Here is a 19,120-nt window from a genome sequence, read left to right on the forward strand (position 1 = left end):
TGTATTTGGTATGTAGCAGACTCGATGGCAAAGCGTTTCACGATTTGCCCTCTAGCAGAAAACAGACGCTCCTCAGGGTTTGTAATAGTTTGATATGGCTATATAATGTAGATACGTGGTAGATACGTGGACATGTGCCTCAACAATCCAATTGCCTCGTCGCGGCATGTAACGTTCCTGGCGCTGATCAGTAGAGGTTTTGGCTTCGAGGACTAACCCTGGAACATGAGTGCATTGGACACCACTGAGGATCTAGCACCGGGAGTCTGATCCCATTTTTTAAGACAACTGAGGTATCAGATGCAATGAGTCGTGTAGACCGTACAACTCGTGGCCAGAGTCCGTAGGAAGTACCGTGGCCCATGAATGCGCAACTGTGACGCCTGGGCACTGGGCCCCACTTCTGACATTTCAATGTTCATGCCTTGTAGCCTTGTGGCCTCAGGCATAAGACCCACATCACCTGACCCAACCGAAGCGAAGCCAAGCCCTGCCGCACACAAATCATCCACACCCGAAGGTCGACAACTTCATCCGTCCATCCAACAAGCTCGCCGTCGCGATCAACCCTTCAAGATGCCGGTACGTTAACAACCTGTCCACGCCATACTCGAAAAAATCCCCTCGCCATCGTCGCCGTCGCCGCCCTGTCAGAATTCTGCAAATTCGAGAAACAAAATTCTAACCCGTCATTTCGTACACAGAGCCACAAGACCTTCCGCACCAAGCAAAAGCTTGCCAAAGCTCAGCGTCAGAACCGCCCCATCCCCCAGTGGATCCGTCTGCGCACCGGCAACACCATCAGGTAAATCGCACCTTTCGAGATCCAAGTCCATTTAAGCATCCGGGATCGTCATGTGCGGGAACCAAAGTGAAAGCGGGCGAGCGAGAGAAGAGGATTACACAACTATCCACTCGCCGACCGCACGAACCCCAAGCATGGAGAATACAGGAAACACAGACAACGCGAATCGAACATGAGACTGATGCAATCTGATACAGATACAACGCCAAGCGCCGCCACTGGCGTAAGTCTACCCTGAAGGTCTAAGCGGACCCTCAGTGTATTCGCAACCCTCCGTCCGGCCATTCTCAAAAGCCCCAGTTTCAGCTCGCGATGTCATATGGCAACGAAGTGTGTCTGTGCGGGGTGGTTCAAGGGTTTTGATTATTTCGAAAACCTCTTCATGACGTGACGCCCACAACCGAATTTCGAACAACATGCCTTCACCATGAACTTGAGAGCGCTAGTGGATGTGGAACTACTCTTGAGTGCAGTTGCAAACAAAAAAAATTCAATTTTCAATCTTGATCCGGGTCTTGCTTTGGGTGGTGCCTGCTTTTTTTTTCCCTCTTAATCTTCAAATGGCTTCTATTCCACGTTTCCGAGTGGGGTGAATGCTGCATTTCGAACACGCATAAGCATCGATATGGATGGCGGGCCCGGATTCTATTTGTTTGCAGAGGTACTGTTGGTGTGGGGTGATCGTCTTCTTGCTGAGGGCGGGCTTGTAGGACTGGCGTGGCGGGGGATTTTCTTTTTTGATACAAAATATGATTGAATCGAATTGAATGTCCTTTTGCCTACATTTCGAAGTGTCTTGATGGCTGTAGGTCTTGGGACGCTGCATGGGCACCCTTGCATGTTGTCTGTTCCTGATGACAGTGTTACTTTCTGTACACTCCGCATCATGCCTTGTAGTACGGAGTACAGTCTTGGATCTGTGGCCATGTGGAAGACTTGGCAGGCGTCATAATACTATGAAACTCGATAGGGAAGATTGGCTTCTATAACCCCGCTATCTAACACTGCTGATTTCGGGGAAGTGGATTTTGAAGCAAATATCGTAAACCATATCTGAGGGGAGCGATACTTTGGCAAATTCAAAACTTGAAGGTCAAAAGCAAAATAACAAAACGCCCCCAAAAAAGTGATCGCGCCTCTCAGATACCTATCAAAGGCCACAATACACGTAACAAGCCATGAAGATATCATTTTCTGTTTGATTAAAGACAGCCGGTAGCAAGCTTCCATTTAACGACTAGAAAGGTTGGAAATGTCAGCCTGAGTTCGATCCAAGAAGACTGTTGCTGTAACTTACTCCTCAGCCCACTCGTTCTCGCGGCGGATCTGGTCCTCTTCCTCGGGGGTGAAGTCGTTCTGGATGTTGAAAGTCTTGCGGATTTCCTCTGGGGACTTGCCCTTGATCATGTTCGCGACTGTCTTACAGCCGACATCCAAGAGGGCCTTGATATCCAAGTAGTTGGCGGCCTAAACAGCAGTCAGTACATGCGCTCCAAAGCAAAACGAAAGCACAATGAACGTACGAGGATAATCTCGAAGAGCATCTCCTGGTCCACCTGCATGAACTTCTGGTCCCATTCATCGATGTCGGTAGTCTTGCGGCGGTTGTCATCATCATCGTTGGCGCTAGGGGGATCATTCTTGTGGTGCTCGCACCATTCAATGACCTTCTTGAGGACGGCCTCGTTGACCTGGATGGATTGGTGTCAGCACTCTGATCCTGAAAGGGGGTAATAACCAGATTGATACTCACGTTGGGAATGGGGATAGCCTCTCCAGAGTCGCCAAGATCCTCGAGCATGTTCTTGATCAAGACAGAGCGCTCGGCGGTGGTGCGCTCTATTCGGGAACTGTCAGCGCCATTTGCGATATGCTGCGTGGGAAGGCAACTTACCGACCGAGATGTCAACTCCATCGGAGCTGGTGAGAGTGATTGCGCTCATGATGGTGATAGTGTAGATGGGACTGTCGTTCAAAGGAGCATTAGCTTTGTCGATTTGAAATGGTGCGGGGCGGTCCAGTGGGGACGTGACTGACAAGGAGAAGAAATAATCCGGTGTGTGAGATGCGTGAAATAAACGGTCTGCAAGGTTGCGATGTGAATTGTGAAAACCAGGTAGGATACCGTAGAAGGTTGGAAATAACCCAGATGTCCGGAGCAGATGGCGGGAAGTGAGGTTTAAAGAGGTTCTTACCTAAGGCGCTTTCTAAGGCCAACGAGGCTCCAGCAGGCGCCCCCGTCTCTTAGTTCCTACAGTTGCCTAGAAATATGGACAAAGAACCTTGGAACCCTCCCTCTTTGACTCATTATGCTCTCATAGATCCTCAAAGGATACTAGTTTCCAACACTAGCTGGCGGGAACCCAGGATGCTGCCTATGCCTACGACTCTTTGAGCCCGGAGGTCCATACGGAGTACTCCGTACTATAAGCCCCAACGAGGAAATCAACACTTGAACTCGGAATCGGGCCATGCCTAATTGCGATTAGGTTGTTTCGAGTAGATGCAAAATCTTCTTTGTTTCTTATGGCGGTCGATCTATCAACTCGGTATCTGATGGTATCTTCTAGTCTACCGAATAGGCCTGTCCTCCATCCGGGTCTAAACACCGATCAAAGACTATTTTCAGAGGATGTTCGGAGTGGAAGACTCGGAAACGGCCTTCTATCAGCCCATATAATATGGCCTTTTCTCGGACTCAATCTAGCATACACCGCTTAAGTCGGCCAAAGTGGGTGATATCATCGTCCAATACGCGTCTACCTCGACTTTACTTTTCCTTTCTAGTCGCTTACCTAGATCACCCCTTCCACTCCTTTCGCTTCTCTTTTTTCTTTTCGGGCTAATCCCCGGTTCGTTCTTTAATTCTTTAATTCTTTCTAATAATGTTCCTATGTGCCCGCGAACATGTGGCGACGAACATACTTACTGTTACTGTTGATTCGCGTGTACTTTGCGCTGTCCCCCAGCTATCTACATCCCGATGAGAATTTCCAGGGCCCTGAGCTCTTTGCAGGTGTGTTTAATGGTCCAATGATTTTTTAAGGGCATGCGATCACAACTTGACTACAACTACACGTTCGTATTTTTTGTTGTGATTGCGCCCCCCAAAAAAAAGCGCGATCCGGCAGTCCCGCAACTCCCCTATACGAGGGAAAAATAATATTGACCACATTGCCTAAATACAGGTCGCATATTCTCATTTCCTTCGAAGCTACCATGGGAATTCACTGTTGAACACCCCATTCGCAGTATATTCCCACTATGGGCGACCTACGAGCTGCCGATGACCCTCTTGAAATGGTTCTATACCGAGATCGAAGAGGGGACCGCCCCACCCCACTTGGTCTACTATGCGCTACGCGGTGGAATGTTCTTGTTAAGCTTCGTGTTGGAAGACTGGGCAATCTATGAGCTAGTACCTTCCCCGCGTCACCGGCGCGCGACGGTGGTGTTGGTGGCATCGTCGTATGTCACCTGGACATATCAGACGCACACATTCTCCAATAGTCTCGAGACCCTGTTGGTTGCTTGGGGGTTGGTGCTGATTCGGCGCATTGTTGAGAACAAGGTGCGAGAACAAAGCTTGGACTTCTGCAGCTTGTGCTGACTTCACTTACAGCGACACTCCCACTTCTTCTCCCATGCTGTACTCGCCTTCATCGCCGTGCTGGGTGTTTTCAATCGCATCACTTTCCCGGCCTTCCTGCTATTCCCCGGTCTGCAATTGCTTCCTCAGTTCTTGCGCAAGTATGTGAATGGATACAAACCGACCTGCGCTATATCGGCTTCTACACATGTACTAATTCCATCGTCCACCCCAGACCTGCCTCGCTTGTGACATTCTTATTCTTCGGCCTTTTCTTCTCGTTTGTCGCAGTTTACACCGACACAACCTTCTATCGACCGACAGCATCCCTCTGCGATACACTCCGCAACCCCATCATAACCCCTCTCAACAATCTCCTCTACAATAGCGATACCTCCAATCTAGCCCAGCACGGCCTCCACCCGCATCATCAACACTTCACCGCCAATCTGTTCCAACTGCTCGGCCCAGCCTACATAGTCATGTTGGTTTCCCTCTTCAACTGGTCGCTGGTGCCATTATGGATGCGCAATGTGCGCGCCCTCTCCGCCCTCTCCGCAACAATGCTCCTCTCACTCTTCCCTCACCAAGAACCACGCTTCCTTCTCCCAGCTGTGCCTCTCCTCCTCAGCTGCGTTCCGCTGCGTCGCTCTCGCTTCCTCCTCGGTGTATGGGTTATCTTCAACGCAGCCATGGGCTTCCTTATGGGCATCTATCACCAAGGCGGCGTGGTCCCCACGCAGCTAGCGATGCGCGATATCGTCTCGGCCAGCACAACCCACCACTTACCTTCAGCAACCGTGTTCTGGTGGAAGACATACTCTCCGCCGCTGTGGCTTCTCGGTGGACACAACCAATCCACAGATATCCAGACGGTGGATCTAATGGGTATACCGGGAGTGGATATGGTACAGCAGCTGGAGCAGATTGTACCAGACTGCTTGAACCCGTCTTCCGTGTTCCTAGTCGCGCCTATCTCGGCCGACTTCCTCGATCAATACTCCGTCACTACTAGCCAGAGCCAGGACCAGAACTTGCGACTCCATCCAGTCTGGTCCTACCGCCAGCATCTGAACCTAGATGACATGGACTTTGGCGACGACGGGATCATACCGACCCTGAAACGGGTCGTTGGTCGTCGTGGACTGGGAGTTTGGTCTGTGCGACGACCGTGCAAATGAAACTCTCTTTTTTTCTCTTCTACTTCTTGGTCCTGGATGTCCTCGAAGTAATATCCGTGGAGGGGCCTTGTAACCATGAATCACTAGCCTCGATGGGCTTTTAGTTCTAGTTATCTATTTTGTCTCTTACCCCTCATTGGGAGATGACTTCTCAAATGGATACACTGACTGCCCATCTCTCTTTTTTCTTGGACATTTTCGATGTATGTTTGGGTTACGGGGTCCATATATCTTCTGCATTGGTGGGCGCGGATCAAGTTGAGACTTTTGGGATTGTTCTGTAGGCTACGTGTACCTATATCTGGAATCATTCCATTTTCCATTTTGTTCACTAGCTTATTGCCTTTTGGTTTTAAGCTGGTCAGCTGAGGACATCTATACGGCCCTCTATGTAAACAGTAACCCGATAAGCGCGATAGGAGAGGTATACAGCCACATCTTGAGCCCTCGAGCCGGCATGAGATATACATATGTTATGTATGCAGTAGATGGTTTGCGTTGAACGTGTATGAGTGGCGATTTGAGCAGTCTTTGTCGTTTCAAGGTACGGAGTAGTAAGCCAAATATTCCCAGTCATGCAGATTGGTAGTTACACATTCCATCTACAGGTCATCTGAGCCTGGTCTGCCTTGCATATAAAATCGACGTGATCACAAATGAGGAGCCTACCAGATGACCAAATCGAAGATCGTGACTTGGCGCTGTCTACTCCGTACAGTCGTACGCGCTTACTCGGACGCTATATCCAGCGAACAGGTCCCATTTTGCCCATTAAGGTAGATACATGACAGTTGTGTTGGAGGAGAGGGAGATAGCGGGATGCAAAGAAGCCAAGTCCACACTCAGCAAGCAGAAACTCAGACCTGCCAAGCTGAGCACTGATTCGTATTCATGGGAAGGGATCTGAGGTGAGGAGAGATGGGAATCAATTCAAACAGCAGCATGCTTGGTATTCATCATAGAACATAACGTTAGAGGAAAGAAAGGGGGGTGGGGAGGGAGAAAAAGGAGAGGAGAGCACATTTAGCTCTTTAGTCCTCGTCCTCATCAGGCTGATCAAAGAGGAAGTTGGCGGCCAGCTCCTCGTTCTTGTCGCAGGCAAAGTATGCCTGGATGACCGAGTCGCGGGGGAAGCCCAGACGGCACAGCTGGGGGTAGGTTAGTCCTAAGAAATGGAAAATGCGGGTAGAGTTTCAACATACACGCTCAATAGCATCGCGCTCTTCTTCCGTAACCGAGATTGCCTGCGCGCCAGGGGGAAGAGCACCCTCCTCGTCCTCGAGTTCCTCGCCGAGGAGCTGCAGGAACTGATCGGAGTTCTGTCCAATGAGCGAAGCAATTTGGGGATTCCCAGCGGCGACCTGCTGCAGGATAGGCTCAAGCATGTGGGGCTGTTGTTGCACAAGCTGGCGAAGCTGCTGGAAATGGGGGTTGCTGCGGAGGAACTCAAGATTACCAAGAGCCTCGCCACCAGCAGCACCGGCACCAGCACCAGCACCAGCGCCACGAGAACGACCACCGCCTTCACCACCTGCCTGGGCAGCGGCTTCGAAAAGGTTCAGGTGCTCATCGCCCCCGGTAGGGGCAGCAGGAGCAGCGCCAGTAGGGGCTGGCTCTGAGGCTTGTCTCTGTTGTTGCTGCTGTTCCTGGATATTATCGGGAATTCCCTGTGGTGATCAGCTCAAATTCGAGGTATAAGCTCCAACAAACGCTTACAGTCAAAAGGTATTCGATAGCACGGTCGGGGTTGTAGAATGCGGCCCGCATGGCACGGTCGATATCAGTGCGTGCGAAACCCATTGCCTCCATCTGGACAACTGCGCCTTCAGCGGCAGAGCCCATGGCGAGAGCGGAAGGATCTCCGAAGGCGGGTCCAGTAGATGGAGCCGCACCAGCCGGTGAGGGAGTAGCAGGAACTGCAGAGGGAGGAGGAGCAGTCGCAGCCTGGGGAGCTGGAGGAGCAGCAGGTGTTGACACGGGAGCTCGGGCAGCCGGGGTCGAAGGCACTTGGGAGGATGGGGCGGGGGCCTTGGGTTGCTGATAATGAATGGTCAATTTGGACTCGTCGTCAAAATGACACTAGAAAAGATCTATCACATACCTTTGAAGGCAAACACACTAGGAAGTCCTTCTCTTGGATGTTGTAGGATTCAACGGTCTTGTCATCTTGAAGGATCTTTCCTGTAGAGAGAAAAAAAACAAGCATGTAAGCCATGGCGCCATGGACGAAGGATTTCTCCATCGAAGGGGGCAATACATACCGGAGTAGATAACCTTCATGCGCTCTGCTTCATACTCGCCTTTCTCTTGGGCGATTTTGACCTTGACCTCGCGAACCTATACAGGTGAGCCCCGCACTCGATAAAGCTGGGTAGTTGTGGCGAAGGGAAGAAACGTACAGTCTCAGAAGGTTCGACATCAATGACAAACTTCTCCTGCTTCAGGTCCTATTGATCGATGATTGTCAGCAATCTGTGGTTATGGGGACCTCAAGGACAAGTTTTCGTACCTTGAACGTGAGCTTCATTTTGCCGCTTTTCTTGATTACAGCCAGGGAGAAAAGGGATAGGGGCGAAAGATAAGGAATTGGGATGCGAGGGAGGGAGAACCGAGATTTGATGCAAAGGATCCTCTCAGCGATGAAGTCGAAGAAAAGTCGAAGGAAAGAAAGTAGGAGGGGAGCCGATCCGAGTGACGATGATGAATACCAGAGTGCGGTGACCGCCTTCAGACAATGACCCCCCCCAACTACAACACTTGTCCAACCTTTGACACCTTTGGGCTCTAGCCTCTGGATCTTACCAGGCTGTTATTATACTGCCTGAATATGGCTTTCTTCATTCGGCGTACATGAACCAATCTGGATTGTCTACAAAATTCATTTGATTCCAAGCCGGTTGCCTACTGGCAGCCTCAATGACAACATCTGACGCCGAAGGCACCGACGGTCAATTGATATGTTGGGGATGCAGATCTGTTTCCATCTTGGTCCCAATGACATCAAGATCTTTCGGGAATAAGTTCCTCGAATGATGCCCTGGACCAAGCCTATATAACAGCCCTGGAGTTCGAGGGGCCATTATTGCACCCCCTACGGAGTACTCCGTACGGAGTAGTAGTAGCACGGACGTGTACGGAGTACGTTGTACGGAGTACGGAGCACATCGCACACACTGTATCCACTCAGAGAAAGCAACAGAAAAAAAAAGGAACATTATTACATATGAGAAATCAGCAGAAACCACAAATCTATCCATTCATTCTGGCATATTTTATTAATTCCATTCTCCCAGATTGGTTGTCGAATTGCATTGACAGATCTTCTAGATGATCCGCCAACCTGGACACTATATTCCTGCAGGACAGGTCACGATATCCCGTCAAGGAGTATCTATCGATCTATATATTCTATAGAATCTGCTTCAAACTTGCCAGGACTGACGCTATGCCTAGCCCAGATCGGTCCAGCCGAAGCATCCAGGGAAGCGCGGAGCTTTTTTTGTCCCTAAGGAGATGGATACATCACATTGGAACCGCGCTATTGGGATAGGGAGGGAGGATCTGCCACCTTTACCGAATGCTCGCATCCACAACCGAATGATGGGTCAGATAGATAGTGTCATTGTGAGTGACTTTGACCGAACTATCGGATTCGTACTCTGCAGGTCCGGTCTGGGCTTCCAGTGCCCTACCCCGGAGTCAGGCACCATAACTTCGCCTCCAATTGCTGCGAGCTCGACATTTGTCAATATCCGGTCCCACTATGCAGCTCCAGTGACGGGATCCCTCTTCCGCAGCCAATGAATGCGATCCTTGCCTGGTCCAGTCCCATCTACATACTCTTAACCATCATGCTGGGTGGATGGATCAGACCGATCTGTTTTGGGAAAATTGACAGGTTGCGATGAACTGCTTCCCCGATCGATATACTTTGAGCCACGCTGCGATGTGCATCGCCCCGTTCCGTGTCGCGAACCCTCTTCTGCATCCACGCGTGCCAGCTCATAAATACTGACATGTCCCTTCTCAGTGATTCCGCAGATTTCTCAAACTCATTGCGTGCATTGGTGAACGTCTTGGATTGGCAGTCTGCCAACAGTTGACATTCTCAGACACTCTCTTACTCTCTTTTTCTATACTTGCAGGCCATTCTTTGCGCCAAGTCTTTCTTTTGTTCTATCTTCGCCATGTCCTCCTTATCCTACTCATTGGCGGCAGCCTCATTGCTCTTAACGTTGATTGCCACTGTTCTCAACGGTGTCTGCTATGCCTATTCAAAAGCATCGCCAGATGTGGCTTCAATCGTTTTGAGTGCAGTGAGCTGCGTGGCCTTGATTGCCCTTGGTCTGCTGCACCATAAGAACATCCAAACTGGCCGTCTACAATGGATTTACTTCACCGGCGGTTACCTACTCCTTGCCGCCGGAGCATCTGCGGGAGCAATGGCAATGAGTCCTCAGGGCTCCGTTTTCGTCGTCCGCTCTGTTTTTTGGGCGCTGTCAGTATTCACGCAAGGCGTGTACTGCGGGTTCCTCGCCTTGACACTAGCAGAGGAAAAGTCCAATCCCAAATGGCCGCAAGCCTATCCCCAAGAGCTCAATAATATCTCTAAAAGCCCGAGTCCTCTCCCATCTGCTCCTCGAGTATGCGATTTATCAGAGCTATTCGAACCAAAAAGATCCTCTCTCCGCAAATTCCCTCGACGGTCCAGCCGCTACTCAGATGCCACTCTTTGCCCTTCAAGCACGAAAGAAGAGAAAAACACCTCGATTGATACAAGTTCATCAACCCGCAACTCACCCACTCCATCCCTGACAAGGGATAGAACCGATACTCTCCCAGACCGGGATACTCGTTCCCTCCTCCGGGGCGCCAACAGCATTCGCAGCATGCCCAGTATGCGCCGCAATTCACCAACCGCACTCTCATTAGATAGCTTGGTACAACCACCAATGCCCTCCCCAACTACTTCCGCTTCAACGCTTCATCTTGACTCTCCAACCCAGTCAGCCTCCAATAGCGCAACGTGGGAATACAATCCCTTCAGCGAGAACAATATCCACCCTCTTTTCCGCTCAACAAGCCCCTGCCCTTCTCCAACTTTCACCCCTGGTACCATCGTCAAGGCTTCACCAAGCGCGGGACAAACCATCCAAGCGGGAACGCTCACCCGCATGAGATCTGCCCGCTCGCTCCGCGACCAGAACATGCGCACGCCTTCCCCATTGCCCGGGGGTTTGGAGGTGAATGAGAGCCAGGGGCGAGGCAACCAGGCTCGAGGCAGCTTTACGCAATTGCTGCCGGAGAAGAAATATGACTTGAACGAATCCCCTTATGAAAAGTGATTGATCTACCTCGGGTACATCCTGACCTACATTACATGACTTGCGATGTTTTTCCTTGTGTTCCCCTTTTTTTATTTTGTCTTTTTGTATGCGTTTTGCTTGTATATGACGGATGTTTATACCTGATGTAAATACCCTGGAATGGCCGGGTGGTATAATTGGGGTTGTATTTTTGTTTTGACACGAATTCCAGTTGCCTCTGCATGTACTCAATGGTTGGAAGTATATATCGAAGTGCAATGTGACATCAATTACCATTTTTAATTTTTCGTGTTTTTTTTGGTACCTAGATCCTCCACGATGTGATCTTTCGACGTTCTCAACATAATCATTGTTCCTAGATGCATCTATGAAGGCGATTCTCGTGGTCGGAACCCCGGCCAAACTGGCCATTGGGTATACTTAAGTCGGCATTCTGCGGGTAGGCCTGTGCTTCTCTCTCCGGCGATCAGAGGAGAGCACATGGTAGTGTGGGCTATGTCGAGTCTCTCCGATTCTCTGGAGCTCATGGGATTCCCAGGCCATTGGAGGCATCTCGCTGTATGCCACCACGAACTGAGGCATAAATGGCCGATTAATTCTAGTTCCGTCCGCCAACTTGTACAACGACAGTACGAAGGAGTCACAGCTCGCCAAAAGCCAGTGATTGAGACCAGTGGATTCCACCAAGGTAGTATGGCCGAACAGAAAAGTCCATTTCCAGGGCAACTTGGCTCCTTGCGCTGCGACATGGCCGCATCCGTCCCCAACCCGACTAAGTGGGTCGTATATTTTTCTGTAGATATATTGGGAGAAAAAAAAAAAAGGAGAAGCGTGCGCACAATCGGTTCTTTCAAGAGAGTTGTATGGAAGGCAGCAATGCAGAGAGTCTCAGCGATCTGACAATACTCTGAATATCAATCGCGCTCCATTCACGGGGCCAGAAGCTCCGGTATTTGTGTGCCGGAAGTGGCTGGGGATCAGAGATACCAAGTGGGAATCTACAGTATAGGGCTCTATAGATTGTCCTCCGTAGTCGTATTGTCCTCCGTACACCGAGATAGGGAGGATTGTAGCTATTGAGTCCGCTCTGTGAATCCGATTCAGGGCTGAAAGGCCTCTATTGTTGGCGTCCCGAGCCTCAGCCGAGTCACGGAAAAGTCCCCGAGCACCAATGGAGGCAATGGAGCAGAATCAGCGTGAACAATCCGACAATTGACAAGTGGGCAATCCAGCATCGCTATTGAATCGACAATCAAAGCCTGGTATAGGGTTGGGGAGAGGAGAAAGAGAGCCAGGTGCTCTACATAATCCGACTGTTTTGGCCTTTTCCCTTTCCCTTTTCCCTTCTTCTTTTCAACTTTCCTTTTTCTCCTACATCTACAGTCCTGGACATCCTGAACATCCTGAACATCCTGAATGTCCTGAACGTCCTGCTCTTCATCTACACATCATCCAACACCCTGCTTTCTGGCGTTGGATTTCGTTTTCTTCTTTTTTTTACCTCTCGTGTTCCCCATCCACCCGGTCACATCCTGCAGGACGGAGTAGATCTCTTCTATTCTCTACTTCGGTCTACGCCTTCATCTGCTCTCCCATCCCCCATCGCTTGGTAAGTCGGTTCTTTGGCTCTGGCTTTTTTTTCCTTCTTCTCCCTTCCCCCTTCCAATTCCCCCACACTTCTACCCTGTCTCGTATCTTGTTTGGCCTGGCGCGCAGCCTCAAAAATCCCTGTCCCTTGGCCTTTGCGCTTTTGCGCCTTTGCGCCTTTGGTCCTTTCGATTCTTTTCATCTGGGATTGTGTGCTATGGTCTCTATCCGGTCTGGTCATACTTCTCTCTTGTGCTGCCAAGCCTTTGCCATTTTGTCTACTGCCAGTGACGTTTCCTTTTGCATTCGCATTCTGCATTAGCAAACTCGCGACTTTGTACCTTTTTTTTTTTTTTTTCCTTTCTAAAAGCCGTTTGGACTTACTGTCTTCCTTATTTTTCTTTTCTTTGAAGCCGCACACGGTGTTGGCTTCCAAGTCTCGATTCCATCCCCCCTTCCATTGCATCCTACGTCCGATCTACTGATTCAATTTTCCCCCAATCTTCCCTGATTTCCCCTACCCGTGTTGCTCTCCACACCCCTTGCTGTGACTGGATCGATTTTCCCACTAACACTGGCTTTTTCCAAAGACAACAGCGATGGTGGGAAGAGTTAAAAAAAATCGTGCGGCTGCACAGCCTGCCACTCGTACTCCTAGTATTTCTACGCGATCTGGCCGCGCAGCTCAAGGTAGGTTCATCCCACTCCTTTCGGTCCAATGTCTGACCCCATGTATAGATCCAGTTCTAGCTCCCGCTGCTACCCGCGGGAGAGGTCGTGGTCGAGGACGAGGTCGCGGCCGTGGCCGTGCCAGTCTTCCTGGCCGTCTTCCGAGCTTTGAATCGCCGGGCACAGAAGTTCGCTCGCGCATCATCAAACTTAAAGTTCCTGCAGAGAAACTGCTCCAGTACGTCGATGCTGATGAAGAAGATCTCGATGACATCCCGCATGAGGATCATGATCATGAACATGAACATGAACATGAAAACGAACCCAGTGCCGTCTCGCAACCAGAGACCCCTCGCACTCGACGTCCCCGGCATCCCCGGACTGTTCCTGAGTCTTCGCGGACTACGCGGCAATCAGCAAGACTAAAGCCCGGCGAAAATGGTGTTTTCGAAGAAGACGTCTCCCCAACCAAGGTCGTTGATACCGAAGCCAGCCAGCTAGATGACGACATGGACGATTCTCATTACGATGAGGACTTCAAGTCTCAAACTCCTTTCCAAAAGACCTCCCAATCCCCCCAACCTCGCATTATTGCTTCGGCCCCAGTGTCGCCTGGGGGCACCCAAATCGAGCCTGCCGAGGGCATGGCCGATGGAATCGAAATCACCAAAAACGATATTTCCGAGCCAACCGAAACAAAGGTTGGAGAGACTCCTATCAGTCAAAGCCCAACCATTGCTGCATTTGAAGAAGCGCCATTCAGCGCCGTGTCTTCGCCTCGAACCATGCGCAAGCGGAAGTCACTGGGAACACAAGATGAATCCCCGGATTATGATTCCGAGGATGTTCTGAACAAAAAGCTGCGAATTGAAGAGACTGAACATGAAGGAACCCCTGAGAGCCATTTGCAAAATGGCACAGACATGGACACACAGAATGAAACATCTCCCGAGGACATCCCTGTCCCCTCTGAAGAATTTGACAACCCTGCTTACATCCCCTCTGTTCGAGGAGGCCGTGGAGGCCGTGGAGCCCGTGGAGGCCGAGGTCGGGGCCGTGGACGGGGCCGTGGTCGCGGTGGTCGCGGTGGTTTCGTCGGCCCAGTTCGACCTGCAGCAGTTACGAAGACTCGAGGTGGCCGAGGCCGCGGTCGTGGTAAGGCCGCCAATGCCAAACGCGGCGGCAAGAAAATTGAAGACGAGATTTGGGACGTCGCCGAGAATTGGCGTGGCCGCACTCCATCACCTACCCCGGAATCATTGCCCACCAAGAGCCGCCAGGAGGAAATGGCCGCGCTCTTTAAAAAAGTTGGTCAGGCTCAGCAGATTGCGTTGAGTTTCATGGCCGAACAGTCGATGCACAAGATTGCACGCGATAAAAATGCACACAAAGATTGTCCTGAATTCACTCAAATCCAGCGGGATCTGGATAGGTACCAACAGAAGGCAATCGACAAACTGCACGCCCAGTACGAAGCCGACCATGCACTGGCGGTTCGGAAGCGAGATGGTGAACTCCACATCCTCAAAGATACAACAATGGTAAGTTTAGATCCAAGTTCTTTGGCATTGAATGATACTAACATTCAGAAACAGCATCTCATTGAGGAACTTCAGGAGGAAACACTCACCATGCTCATGGGAAAGATGATGGCATTGATCCAAGGGCGCAGAGTGGCAGAAGACGATGAGCACACTGAGGTAAGTACTTGAATGACATCCCAAAACGCAACCACAGCTAACCAGTCTCCAGTATGATACATCGGATTCAGAGCAATCCGTGAAGCAGTTCATGTTCCGAGATGGCGAGACGGCGGTTAGACAGGTGGAGCGTGGATTCACCGCGGAAACAGTTCGAGACCCGGAAGGGGCAGTTGATTTTGTGGCAGCGAAGGAGGGCTGGGATGACTTCGTCCAACGAGTACGCATGGGACGCTTGAATGAGGAGATTGCGCCAACAGAAATTACCGATGAAGATGCCCTGCGCATTTGTGCCAAGGGAGCCTTCACCAGCATCATCCACGCCGCAAACTACATGTACGAACAAGAATCAGCCGGCAAATTCGTGAGCTACGATGGTGCTGCTGAGGTTCCCGTGCACCCACGGGCTCTCTCCATCCTGGCAGATGCGGCCCTGGAGCCCCTGCCCCCACATCTCCCCATGATGCGCACCGACCCGAGCACCCACCACCGTGCGCTCCTCCCCCAGCCCTCCCACGCCCACACGGGGGGCCTTCCTCCTTTCATCCTCCCGCGGCCCACCCCGACCCAGCAGCCGCGACGCCTTCTTCCCGCGCGCCAGCAGCTGGGTCTGGGGTTGGGTCTGCCGGATCCGTTCGCCATGAACGGCCCCCCGCAACTGCCCCCACCCCCGGGCTCGAACTTCGCGCGTCTTCCTCTGCCGGGCTACATGCCCCAGGGCCACGCGCCCTCCTTGTACTTTCCGCCGCCGCCAGGCTCGCACCCTCCGCCCCCGCCGCGCCGGTATTAGACCGGCCGGCTTTCTGTTTGTGTAGCGTTTCCCCGAGTTGATACCAATACTTTTTTGTACAGTCGATGCCCTTCCCCCCCGAGTGGGGATAGGGGTGGGGAGGGCATCAGGAATGAAATTGATTTTCTGTTAAATTTGTTTCTGTAGTAAAAGTACCTGAGTAGCATGTAATGACTGTCTGTGTGAAGACAAAGTGAATACCTCTCAAAAAAATAGGTGAAATGGACTTGATATGATGTGAAAGTAAAATAAAATTGAGGATGCATTCAATACCATCAAATTGCAAGTGAACAGCAAAGTACACAGATCGGCAAGAGCCATCTAAATAAAGCACCTCCATGTGGCAAGGTCTCAATCCCCTTGTAAATCGAGCTACAGCACAACTGAACAAAACACCCCGATATGTACATGTATGCTTTCGACCAGTCGGAATTGACACCGGGATCAAAGTACCTCCACACCACAGTCGGGGACTTTGCTTTCTCCCTTCACCCAGAAACATAGATGTTCCAACATAACGGCATGGAACCTTTACTGTCTTACTAATGCCAAAGAGACCGTCAAATGATCTACAAAAGACAATCACCAGGTGCCGAGCACATCTGTCGGCTTCGATCTGGTCATACATACTACTAACGTAGCCCGGGTCTACGACCTGTCATATCGCAATTCTTCTCATCCAGCCGATACCTTCACCACAAGCCGAATTTACATGGCCATATATCCCTACCCCCGCGAAACGAACGAAAGCATGGGCAGCGACCGAAGATTACCGGAGCCACAGACCCGCTATCCACATGGTAGTTGAAGCAAAGGCCCGGAACGACCTTCTAGATCCAAACATATAGACCAGAGGAGCATGCTCGTGGGATTTTGGTATTAATGCTGGATTGGATTGGGAGAATTGTTTTGCATGACGAGTGTCTGCATTGAATGACGGGCTTGCTATGGTCCAGGTGGTGTACTCTACCACGATCTACGCAGTCGCGCTGAGTTTGGACTCGGTATTGCAGATGTACTACCCAAATTCCTTTAGAGAATGACTTAGCTCCGCTGAGAAGACGGGTCGATAGATATTTGTCGTGGTAGACTTGGGGTGAGAGGGATAGGGGGTGACCAATGGATCCTCATGGTGATATGTTGAATGTAGAGGAAGTTATTGGACATTGGAGAGGAAGGTCTTTACTAACGTACCGAAGACTTCTATACGAAGTTGTGTAGCATCAAATCGAGATCTATACTCCCAGGCTTTCATAATGGTCAAGGTTAAGTTGCGAGCACGGTTGAAGATGCATTTGCGTGAACTATCTCTTTGCCTTTGTACTTATGGCTTTGGAGGTAAGGCTGTGGATGTCGTGAAGGTGGCAATTGAGAATCATGCCTGTTGAGCATTCTGATCTGTATAGATCTCTCAAAGCGGTTTCTGTATCTGGCACGGTTGATATTTCAACAGAGATAGAGGACCATGTATGTCAATTGAAAGGCAAAAAAATAAAGGAACAGGCGAGACATGGCAAATCGTCTCGAGGGCTCCCCTATCCAAGTGCAATCCAGGTGTAGATTTCATGCATGCGCTTGGAAGTATAGAGGCATGTGCAGCGACGCAGGATGACGAGGGTTGACTCGCAGCAGGCGCCAGATGAAATATCCGATTGCCAAGTCTTCTGACCTTGGGCTCGTGGCTCTGCATGAACAACGCAGTGTGGATATGAGAGACGTGGACTGACCAAGTCTCGATGTCGCAGAATGAATCATTGTCAGGATGAGACAGAATGAGTCAGTTGACATGGGGTAGCAGTACATGTATTTCCGTATTGATTACCATAGAAAAACAAGTAGCAGTACATAATAGCAACCCACCAAACTCGCCTCTGCGGCTCCGGCGGGGCCAACGCAGGCGAGATTCTGATTGGCCCGAGCTTTTGATCTTTTTTCAGTTGAATCGCACGCCTCTGTAATTATTTATCTCTCGGCATTTCTTCTGCAAATCCAAGAGTTTCGAGATTTCCGAAGACCGATCTGAGTTGCTGTTTCTGTTGCTTCTGCCCCGCGCTGCTCTCTCGACCCCGCCCCGCTCACCGCAAACCTTTTTCCTTCCAACATAACTCTGCTCTTTGCACGTCTTCTGATAATCTGAGCATCATGGCTGTTCGCGCGCAGTTCGAGAACTCAAATGAGTGAGTGGCATATATGCAAGATCAAGCAAGGGTTGAAAGACTGACGGTTTCCATCTAGGGTCGGCGTTTTCTCTTGCCTGACCAATGCCTACGCGATCGTTGCAGTTGGTGCTTCCGAGAACTTCTACAGGTGCGTTGATTAGGGGCTGTTGGGTTGAGAACTGAGAATGGTATTGGAAGATATGCTGTGCGCTCGAGGATGCCGTTGCTCTCGTCGTACCATCTCAAATCTCAAATCTCAACTCTTGCCCTCTACCCCAATCTAACCAAGAACTCAGCTCACACCTAACCTTAGTGTCTTCGAATCCGAACTCCAAGATGTCATTCCCATCTGCCACGCAACTATCGCTGGAACCCGCATTGTTGGTCGTCTGATCGTCGGGTGAGTTGGACACGGCCAGTTCTAAATGAACAGCCTTTTCTTCCAAAAAAGGAAACATGAAGGGGAAAAAAAAGAAAAAAACCAACTGCTAATACTCGCATTCAGTAACCGCAAAGGTCTCCTTGTTCCCACCACAACCACAGATCAAGAATTGCAACACCTGCGCAACACGCTTCCGGATGAAGTAAAAATCCAACGCATAGAAGAGCGCCTTTCCGCGCTTGGAAATGTCATCTGCTGTAACGATCATGTTGCAATCGTGCACCCCGATCTGGAGCGCGAGACTGAAGAGATGTGAGTACCATCCAGCGTTCCATGCTTGGACCGAATACCTCTAGCTAAGCTTTTTCTATTTTTTTCCTCTCCGAAACTGACATTCATCTTTCCACAGCATCGCCGATGTCCTTGGCGTAGAAGTCTTCCGCCAAACAGTTGCCGACAACGTCCTCACAGGTTCTTACATGGCCCTCTCAAACCAAGGTGGAATTGTGCACCCCAAGACCTCAATCCGTGACCAGGACGAGCTGTCCTCGCTTCTGCAAGTGCCTCTCGTTGCTGGCTCCGTCAACCGTGGCTCCCCAGTCGTCGGTGCCGGTATGGTCGTCAACGACTGGCTCGCTATCACCGGTCTGGACACCACAGCCACCGAGCTGAGCGTTGTTGAGTCCGTGTTCAGACTTGGCGAGATGGCACCCGGTGGTGCCGGGGCTGGTGTTAATAAGGATAGTATTGTGGAGAGTTTCTATTAGATTGGTCTTTTAGATTGCACTGTGGTGAGCTCTTCATGGTACATGATCCTGTTCTTATTTTCACGCTGGAATGATTTTTTGATTGAAAGTACTGGTATTTTTTTTTCTGTTCGGCTCTGTGCTCCTGTTCTGTTCGGTCTGATGGGTTTTTCTTTGGGAGTCTG

At 50.6% G+C, this 19,120-nt stretch overlaps 7 protein-coding genes across 7 annotated transcripts; 5 read left to right on the forward strand and 2 right to left on the reverse strand.

Annotated features, from left to right (window-relative positions):
* Window positions 1–420: 420 nt before the first annotated feature.
* On the forward strand, window positions 421–1,051 carry N7457_002032 (60S ribosomal eL39 domain-containing protein; the record flags this gene model as incomplete). Its single annotated transcript, XM_057173078.1, has 3 exons — window positions 421–582; window positions 705–805; window positions 1,003–1,051. The coding sequence occupies 3 exons, from the start codon at window positions 421–423 to the stop codon at window positions 1,049–1,051; spliced, it is 312 nt and encodes a 103-aa protein (XP_057033229.1).
* A 984-nt stretch (window positions 1,052–2,035) lies between these two features.
* Window positions 2,036–2,748, reverse strand: skpA (SCF ubiquitin ligase subunit skpA; the record flags this gene model as incomplete). Its single annotated transcript, XM_057173079.1, has 5 exons — window positions 2,036–2,042; window positions 2,103–2,272; window positions 2,329–2,496; window positions 2,559–2,644; window positions 2,700–2,748. 5 exons carry the CDS (start codon window positions 2,746–2,748, stop codon window positions 2,036–2,038), a joined length of 480 nt encoding a protein of 159 aa, XP_057033230.1.
* Window positions 2,749–3,712: 964 nt separating this feature from the next.
* smp3 (glycosylphosphatidylinositol-alpha 1,2 mannosyltransferase smp3) lies at window positions 3,713–5,575 on the forward strand (the record flags this gene model as incomplete). Its single annotated transcript, XM_057173080.1, has 4 exons — window positions 3,713–3,821; window positions 3,994–4,376; window positions 4,428–4,555; window positions 4,630–5,575. The coding sequence occupies 4 exons, from the start codon at window positions 3,713–3,715 to the stop codon at window positions 5,573–5,575; spliced, it is 1,566 nt and encodes a 521-aa protein (XP_057033231.1).
* Window positions 5,576–6,606: 1,031 nt separating this feature from the next.
* On the reverse strand, window positions 6,607–8,102 carry N7457_002035 (putative UV excision repair protein (RadW); the record flags this gene model as incomplete). Its single annotated transcript, XM_057173081.1, has 7 exons — window positions 6,607–6,723; window positions 6,778–7,242; window positions 7,292–7,612; window positions 7,677–7,756; window positions 7,837–7,912; window positions 7,975–8,022; window positions 8,085–8,102. The coding sequence occupies 7 exons, from the start codon at window positions 8,100–8,102 to the stop codon at window positions 6,607–6,609; spliced, it is 1,125 nt and encodes a 374-aa protein (XP_057033232.1).
* Window positions 8,103–9,762: 1,660 nt separating this feature from the next.
* On the forward strand, window positions 9,763–10,920 carry N7457_002036 (uncharacterized protein; the record flags this gene model as incomplete). The annotated part of the gene is made up of 1 exon (XM_057173082.1): window positions 9,763–10,920. The coding sequence occupies one exon, from the start codon at window positions 9,763–9,765 to the stop codon at window positions 10,918–10,920; it is 1,158 nt and encodes a 385-aa protein (XP_057033233.1).
* Window positions 10,921–13,088: 2,168 nt separating this feature from the next.
* N7457_002037 (uncharacterized protein) lies at window positions 13,089–15,648 on the forward strand (the record flags this gene model as incomplete). Its single annotated transcript, XM_057173083.1, has 4 exons — window positions 13,089–13,179; window positions 13,228–14,699; window positions 14,754–14,858; window positions 14,911–15,648. 4 exons carry the CDS (start codon window positions 13,089–13,091, stop codon window positions 15,646–15,648), a joined length of 2,406 nt encoding a protein of 801 aa, XP_057033234.1.
* A 2,142-nt stretch (window positions 15,649–17,790) lies between these two features.
* Window positions 17,791–18,956, forward strand: N7457_002038 (translation initiation factor 6; the record flags this gene model as incomplete). Its single annotated transcript, XM_057173084.1, has 5 exons — window positions 17,791–17,825; window positions 17,884–17,955; window positions 18,121–18,207; window positions 18,313–18,501; window positions 18,599–18,956. The coding sequence occupies 5 exons, from the start codon at window positions 17,791–17,793 to the stop codon at window positions 18,954–18,956; spliced, it is 741 nt and encodes a 246-aa protein (XP_057033235.1).
* Between the last annotated feature and the right edge of the window lie 164 nt (window positions 18,957–19,120).

The sequence above is a fragment of the Penicillium paradoxum genome (genome assembly GCF_028828445.1).
Source record: "Penicillium paradoxum strain IBT 22861 chromosome Unknown utg000003l_segment0_segment0, whole genome shotgun sequence".
NCBI lineage: Eukaryota > Fungi > Ascomycota > Eurotiomycetes > Eurotiales > Aspergillaceae > Penicillium > Penicillium paradoxum.